General features: G+C 46.1%; 1 protein-coding gene across 2 annotated transcripts in view; it reads left to right on the top strand.

Annotated features, from left to right (window-relative positions):
- Positions 1–148: 148 nt before the first annotated feature.
- Positions 149–7,789, top strand: part of LOC310676138 (cholesterol 24-hydroxylase-like) — a 28,804-nt gene continuing 21,163 nt past the window's right edge. For both annotated transcript variants that reach the window (XM_083437530.1, XM_083437531.1), the window contains exons 1-3: positions 149–336; positions 4,464–4,541; positions 5,869–5,950. In XM_083437530.1, the coding sequence (XP_083293656.1) occupies positions 200–336; positions 4,464–4,541; positions 5,869–5,950 (297 nt within the window). In that variant the 5' untranslated portion in view covers positions 149–199. The remainder of the gene's footprint in view (positions 337–4,463; positions 4,542–5,868; positions 5,951–7,789) is intronic.

Raw genomic sequence — 7,789 nt, 5'->3', positions numbered from 1 at the left:
CCGGGTTTTTATTTCTTTCCTAGGGGAAACCGTTATGGATGCTTGCGAATGTGCCTCTCCAGCTGAGTTAGCAATTGCGCGCGGGCTGTATCTTTAAAGGGAAAGGCTTTTTGCGCGCTGGCTCCTCCCAGTCTAAAGGCCTTTCCTTGCCTGACAGAGGCGGAGGTTCGCTCCTGCCGAAGCTGAGTTCTCGGCCGCCATGGAGGCGCTGGAGGTGATCTGGGGCTTGCTGCGCCTCTTGCTGGCCGTGTCCCTCCTGGCGTTTGGCCTCTACTGCTGCTACATAAAATCACTCCATATGAAATACGATTACATCCCCAGCGCCCCGAGGGCGAGGTAAGAAGCGGGAGCGTCGACAAGTTTCCTTTCACGATTCTATCCAGGGAAGCAGGATAAACTACAGAGCAGCAGTCAGCGGCCTGGATCCCCACCCCCCACCCCCGATGCTGGCTGGGATTCATGAGACTTGTAGCCCTAAATATCTGGAGGGTAGTAATCTTTCGAAGAGTGCCATTCCTGGTTTCTTCCCAGTACAATCCGTGCGTTTTTACGCAGAAGGAAGCCCCCTGCTATGTTCAAGGGGACTTCCCGCGCATGCCTATGTTTGCTCAAAAGTAAGCAAACTTCAATGGGGTTTACTCTCTCGTAAGTGGCGGGTTTAGGATGTGGAGGTTCAACCTCCCTCACTCCCCCACTCCTTCCAAGCAACCCGCTTATGATGCATCTTGGTCAGGCGCTATCCAGTTCATTTTCCTTTCGCTTCTTTGCTTTTGGCAAAGATCCAGACTGGAGCAAATTCATGTCGCACAGTTGAAGTTGGTTTGGTGTTCTACTTGCTCAAAGAACCCCCTCCCCAAATCAGACCCCGCCCCGTGGCCATGGGGGAAATGGACCTGATTGTTTGCAACATCTGCAACCTCCCCGCAATCAGTTTGCAGTGAATACTCAATAAATAGCAGGTGTTGTCCAACCTTTTGCAAATAAATTCCGAGGAACATTAAAAAAAAAAAGTCGTCCAGTTTGTTTGTTTGTTTGTTTGTTACGCAACAGCAGCAGATCAGCTTGAATTGTGGAACTTGCATTTGTGTTTGAATCGTGTCGGAAATTAGTGGCAGTCTGGTAGTATTCCACCTGTCTCTTCCGGGATAGAAGCAAGATCTGTGCCAAGAGACTCCTGCTGTTTCAGATTTAGATCTTATTGCATGAACAATGTTGAGCTTTAAATAATGTTTTAAACCCCCCCCCCCATACAAGTACAGTCTACTGTGGAGGGGACCGCATTGTAGCAGAGAGGAGTTTATGGCAATCTTGCAGTGCAGTCTGTTGATGTACTAGGTAGCAGGTGGGGTCAAGGCTGGTCTAGACTTGAAGCCAAAACCCACCCACCCCCAAAGCAAAACACCCTGCAGAATGCCGAGAAACTAAAACTGCACCCCCTCAGATTCCTTCCCAGCTTGTGGAAGTCCAGGCAATTTCACAAAGAAGCTTTGTGTGCAGTTCCACGCCCCTTGCAGTTAGACCCACGCTTCTGGATATTAATAAGAACTCAAGATAGTTTTTAAACCTAACCTTACATATGAAGCTATAGTTGGGTTAGAGTGAGCAAAGACACCACAGTTGGCAACTGTCTTTTGTTTCTTGGGCAGTGTGGTGCAGTGGTTAGAGTATTAGACTGAAGCTCTCTAGATGGAACTGGGCAAGTCACACACACTCTCAGCCTCACCTTCATCTCTGGGTTGCCGTGAGGCTAAAATGGAGAAGAGAGAAAACATACAGCACCATCTTGCACCAGCATATCTCCTTGGGATATTAGAAGAAGAAGAAGAAGAAGGGTTTGGATTTGATATCCCACTTTATCACTACCCTAAGGAGTCTCAAAGCGGCTAACATTCTCCTTTCCCTTCCTCCCCCACAACAAACACTCTGTGAGGTGAGTGGGGCTGAGAGACTGTGACTGGCCCAAGGTCACCCAGCAGCTGCAGGTGGAGGAGCGGGGAAGCGAACCCGGTTCACCAGATTACGAGTCCACCGCTCTTCACCACTACACCACACTGGCTCTCTCTATTACTACTTTTTCTGTTATTATTTATTAAATTGGTATAGTGCCCTTCATCTGAAGATCACAGGGAGATTCACAATATAAAAATACAAAACGAGAACACGAAATGCACATTAAAAATAAAAAGCAAACCAATAACCCTCCTCCCACAAACACATTTAAAGGGACACAGAAAGATGTCATAAATCAGGGACTGCCAACCTTGGCACCCGATTCCCAACTTCCTTTTTTTAAAAAAAGTTTTAAAATATTTGGAACCTGAGATAGGAGGCAAGGCCAACATTCTCATTTGTTCCTACTCATCTCTTGGTGTTTTGCCCTCCCTTTGGAATAATTTGCTGCCCCAAGAACAATTCCTGTGTAACCCCAGTATTTGAGAGAAGGAAAGGTCTAGGTGTGGTCTGGGCAGGGGGGGGGGGAGCAAGGAAGTGGGGATTTCCACAGGCAGCTCCATCAAAGTCAAGTCCAACAGCTGGGTCCTCTTCTGAGTCTTGATGTTGTAAGTCTCTGGTTCTTAACACGCTGGAATTTTCCAGAGATGTACCTCTTCTGCAAGACGGGATCCACAAGTTTGCCCTGTTCAGCTGGCAGATAATTGGGGGGCGGGAGGAACTGCCATAGTCTATGTTCTCATTCCACTCATAAAATTAGCAAGACTGTGTGTAAATCTGGAGAGGAGCCATTGGCTGGTGATAGAATTTGTGTATTGTATGTCAAATCACAGGGACAAGGGTGGCGCTGTGGGTAAAACCTCAGTGCCTAGGACTTGCCGATCGTATGGTCGGCGGTTCGAATCCCCGCGGTGGGGTGAGCTCCCATTGTTCAGTCCCTGCTCCTGCCCACCTAGCAGTTCAAAAGCACCCCTAAGTGCAAGTAGATAAATAGGTACCGCTTTATAGTGGGAAGGTAAACGGCGTTTCCGTGAGCTGCGCCTGTGCTGGTTCGCCAGAGCAGCTTCGTCACGCTGGCCACGTGACCCGGAAGTGTCTTCGGACAGCGCTGGCTCCCGGCCTCTTAAGCGAGATGAGCACGCAACCCCAGAGTCGGTCACGACTGGCCCGTATGGGCAGAGGTACCTTTACCTTTACCTTTATGTCAAATCATGCGAACCTAGCAGTTTGAATGCACGTCCAAGTGCAAGTAGATAAATAGGTACTGCTCCGGCTAGAAGGTAAACGCCGCTTCCGTGCGCTGCTCTGGTTTCGCCAGAAGTGACTTAGTCATGCTGGCCACATGACCCGGAAGCTGTACGCCAGCTCCCTCGGCCAGTAAAGCGAGATAAGCACCACAACCCCAGAGTCGTTCGCGACTAGATTTAATTGTCGGGGTCCTTTACCTTTTTTTAAATATCAAATCACACAGCTCTGCCCTACTCCAACTCCCTGGTCCTGAATAGGGTAACTGTGCCCCTGAAGGACCAGGTGTGCAGCCTGGAACTCACTTTGGACTCACAGCTGTCCATGGAGGCGCAGGTCAATTCTGTATCCAGGACAGCTGTCTATCAGCTCCACCTGGTACGCAGGCTGAGACCCTACCTGCCCGCGGACTGTCTTGCCAGAGTGGTGCATGCTCTAGTTATCTCCTGATTGGACTACTGCAATGCACTCTACATGGGGCTACCTTTGAAGGTGACCCAGAAACTGCAATTAATTCAGAAAGTGGCAGCTAGACTGGTGACTGGGAGTGGCCGCCGAGACCACATAACACCGGTCCTGAGAGATCTGCATTGGCTCCCAGTATGTTTCTGAGCACAATTCAAAGTGTTGGTGCTGGCCTTTAAAGCCCTAAACGGCCTCGGTGCTGTATACCTGAAGGAGTGTTTCCACCCCCATCGTTCAGCCTGGACACTGAGATCCAGCGCCGAGGGCCTTCTGGCGGTTCTCTCATTGCGAGAAGTGAGGTTACAGGGAACCAGACAGAGGGCCTTCTCGGTAGTGGCACCTGTCCTGTGGAACGCCCTCCCATCAGATGTCAAGGAAATAAGCAGCTATCTTATCTTTAAAAGACATCTGAAGACAGCCCTGTTTAGGGAAGTTTTAAATATTTAGTGCTGTATTGTTTTTAACACTCGATTGTGAGCTGCCCAGAGTGGCTGGGGAAACTCAGGCACATGGGCAGGGTATAAAGAATATATTATTATTATCATCATCATCATCATCATCATCATCACCATCACCATCATCTTGCTGGCTGTGGAGCCAGCCTTGACAATGATTAAAGGGGCAGGATCCAGGTCCTCCTTTTCACCTGACTGCATTTCCTCTGATGGTGTTTCCTGCTTGGCAGGGGGTTGGACTCGATGACCCTTGTGGTCTCTTCCAACTCTATGATTCTGTGATTCTATGATTCCATGTATATGTGTGCCTTACATGCCTTAAATTCTGCCTTTACCATTTTTTTGCAGCTTTTTCTTGGGCCACCTGCCAATGCTATGGGGAATGCTGAAAAATAATGAATGTGCTCATCAGCTCTTCTTGCAATGGTATGTAAAAAAATAATAATCAAGTAGTTTTAAATATGAGATAATGAATTGCATTTCCAGCAGTCTATATGGTGTCTTGGTTTGTTTGTTTTTTTAAAAATCTTTAAATGCATGTCTGCAGACAGAAGCTGTTCTTTTTGAAATTTTGTGTGGCACCTACTAATTGTACATACTTCGTCAATAATAAAATAATACGATAACTAGTTCTCATCTGGTTCAGAAGAAGTGTGAAAACTCTAAATGTTAGCCTCGCTGAAGAAGCAGATACTTGGGTGTGATATAATTTTGTGTTTGTGGTGTTGAAAGCTGATTAGCCAATGTAGAAATTTGCTTTGTTTGCCTGGGTACTGAGAGTGAACCTTTGGTCATGTGATGAAGCTACTGAGTTGCAAATTTGCCATCTTGAAAGGGTGGTGGCTGTTAGTCCCTCTCTGACCGTGACAAGTGATAATATTGCTTAACATTACATATTTTGTAAGGTGCCAAGCCTGTGCTGCACCGCACAAGACATTGTGTGGATGTTTTTGATGTTTTAATTCTGTTGTAAATAAAGATTTGCCAGTAAAATTTCCAATAATATTTCCGTGGGCCTCGGCAGTGTTTCATTTCCAAAGGAGTCGGTTCTTATGCTTCCAGTCACTTCAGACTGTGCAATATTTAATATCTGCGACAGGGAATGCCTTCTTTGGGGCTGCCGCCACCTCTGAACTTCTGAGGGAGGTGGAATTACCACTGCTGAACATAACACCTCAAGGGGTCTGTAGGGGGTAGTCTGTCAGTTATTTGAGGCACAAGTCATTTAGGGCTTTATAGGCTAGTGTGAGCAGATGTTGGGCTCATAAAGGAACCAGCAGCCAATGCATCTGTTTTAGAACAGGGCTTCTAAAGGAAACTCCAGCAGATAATCTGGCCGCTGTGTTTTGGACCAGTTGACGGTTCTGAGTCATCTTCAAGGGAAGCTCCCTGTAGAATACATTGCAGTCATCCCATCTGGAAGTTACCGGAGCATGGAGTACTATGGGCAGTTCATTTCTCTCTTGAATATTTTATATATACTCCAGCGGTCCCTATGTGCCGAGGCACATATTCTCATATCCCTGACACTAGAGATATGGCTTTTTTATTATTAAGTGAACCCATGTTCAGGAATTTCCTTTCAAGTCTTTACACAGCAATGACCTTAGAAACAAAGAAAAAATACGATGTCTCTTGTTCTAGTATGTGCTTAGTTTGGCAGCAGCATTTCTTACACCTTGTTTGATAAATATGGTCATTAACTTGATCGTATGGTCACTTTTTACTACTGTTCAAATATCTTCCTTCACAGGGCTAATGAATATGGACCCATCTTGCGTTTTAATGCCTTTCACAGAGTCATGGTATTGGTATTAAGTCCTGAAGGAGTAAAGGTATATTTTGCGGTTTTCCCCTCTGAGCATGAAAATGAAAGTGATTTTTCAGAATTCCAGTATTTAGTGTATTATGCATCATTCCCTCTTCCAGGGAACTCTAGGAGTTGTAGCTTTGTGAAGACAGTAGGTAACTCCTAACAACTCCCAGCACATTGATCAAACTACAACTCCCAGGATTCTTTGGGAGAAGCTGTGACTGATAGAGACCTTGACTCTTTGTTGTTTTAGAGTCTTTGACACCTTATTACAAACCACTTGAGTACATTTTTAAATATATAGTAAGTGGTCTATTGATGCGGGTGGCACTGTGGTCTAAACCACAGAGCCTAGGACTTGCTGATCAGAAGGTCGGCGGTTTGAATCCCTGTGACGGGGTGAGCTCCCGTTGCTCGGTCCCCGCTTCTGCCAACCTAGCAGTTCAAAAGTACATCAAAGTGCAAGTAGATAAATAGGTACCGCTCCGGCAGGAAGGTAAATGGCGTTTCCGTGCGCTGCTCTGGTTCTCCAGAAGCGGCTTAGTCATGCTGGCCACATGACCCGGAAGCTATACTGGCCGCAACCCCAGAGTCGTTCGACTGGACCTAATGGTCAGTGGTCCCTTTACCTTTACCTTTAAGTGGTCTATAAGAGGACTAAATTATCCCCACTCCCACCCTCCAACTTCACCACATTACAAGTAGCTCAGGAAGACTGCTGAATCACACACTTCTCAGCATCTCTGGTTTAATCCCTATGGTTCAAACCATTTGTTTTCTCAGTAAAAGAATTCTGTACATTTGGATTAAATATAGCAGTGGTGCAGGAATTAGAATTACTAAGGAAATGGAAGGAGATGGATATGAGGGATATAACTCATTCAGAGAGCCTGCGTTCATAGATAGACCGATCACAAAAAGTTCAGTTCACAGGAATTGCCTTGTGGTGCTTTCAAATTTGCCATGAAAAGCAATCATAAATTTTTACTCGGTGATTGCTGTGCTCCTCAGTGCGCTTTTTTGGAAATAATGTTCCCTGAGTTTAATACCAATTAAACATGTTTAGAATTATTAATAATAATAATAATTAAATTTGTATCCTGCCATATACCCGCAGGTCCACAGGTTCACAGGATAAAATTACGATATAAAAACACAATACATCAGGCAAACTGATGATGTATTGCAGGCATAGGCAAACTCCGGCCCTCCAGATGTTTGGGACTTCATTTCCCATCATCCCTAGCTAACAGGACCAGTGGTCAGAGATAATAATAATAATAATAATAATAATTTATTTTTGGGGTGATGGGAATTGTAGTCCCAAACATCTGGAGGGCTGGAGTTTGCCTATGCCTGCAATAAAAACAAGAACAACCCAATAATCCCTCCCAACCCCACATTACCCACTACTGGGTAAACTCTAGGTTTCCCTATGAAGTTCTAATAGCAAACCTCCCTGCTATGTCCATCTTGTCTGAGTGCCAGCCTCACTCCCAGTTAAACATGTTGTTGTTGTTTAGTCGTTTAGTCGTGTCCGACTCTTCATGACCCCATGGACCAGAGCACGCCAGGCACTCCTGTCTTCCACTGCCTCCTGCAATTTGGTCAGACTCATGTTCGTATCTTCGAGAACACTGTCCAACCATCTTGTCCTCTGTCGTCCCCTTCTCCTTGTGCCCTCCATTTTTCCCAACATCAGGGTCTTTTCCAGGGAGTCTTCTCTTCTCATGAGGTGGCCAAAGTATTGGAGCCTCAGCTTCACGATCTGTCCTTCCAGTGAGCACTCAGGGCTGATTTCCTTAAGAGTGGATAGGTTTGATCTTCTTGCAGTCCATGGGACTCTCAAGAGTCTCCTCCA

This window comes from Podarcis tiliguerta (genome assembly GCF_965153285.1).
Source record: "Podarcis tiliguerta genome assembly, chromosome: 1".
Taxonomy (NCBI): domain Eukaryota; kingdom Metazoa; phylum Chordata; class Lepidosauria; order Squamata; family Lacertidae; genus Podarcis; species Podarcis tiliguerta.
Note: the sequence above shows the minus strand (reverse complement) of the source record. Positions and strands in the feature narration are given on the sequence as shown.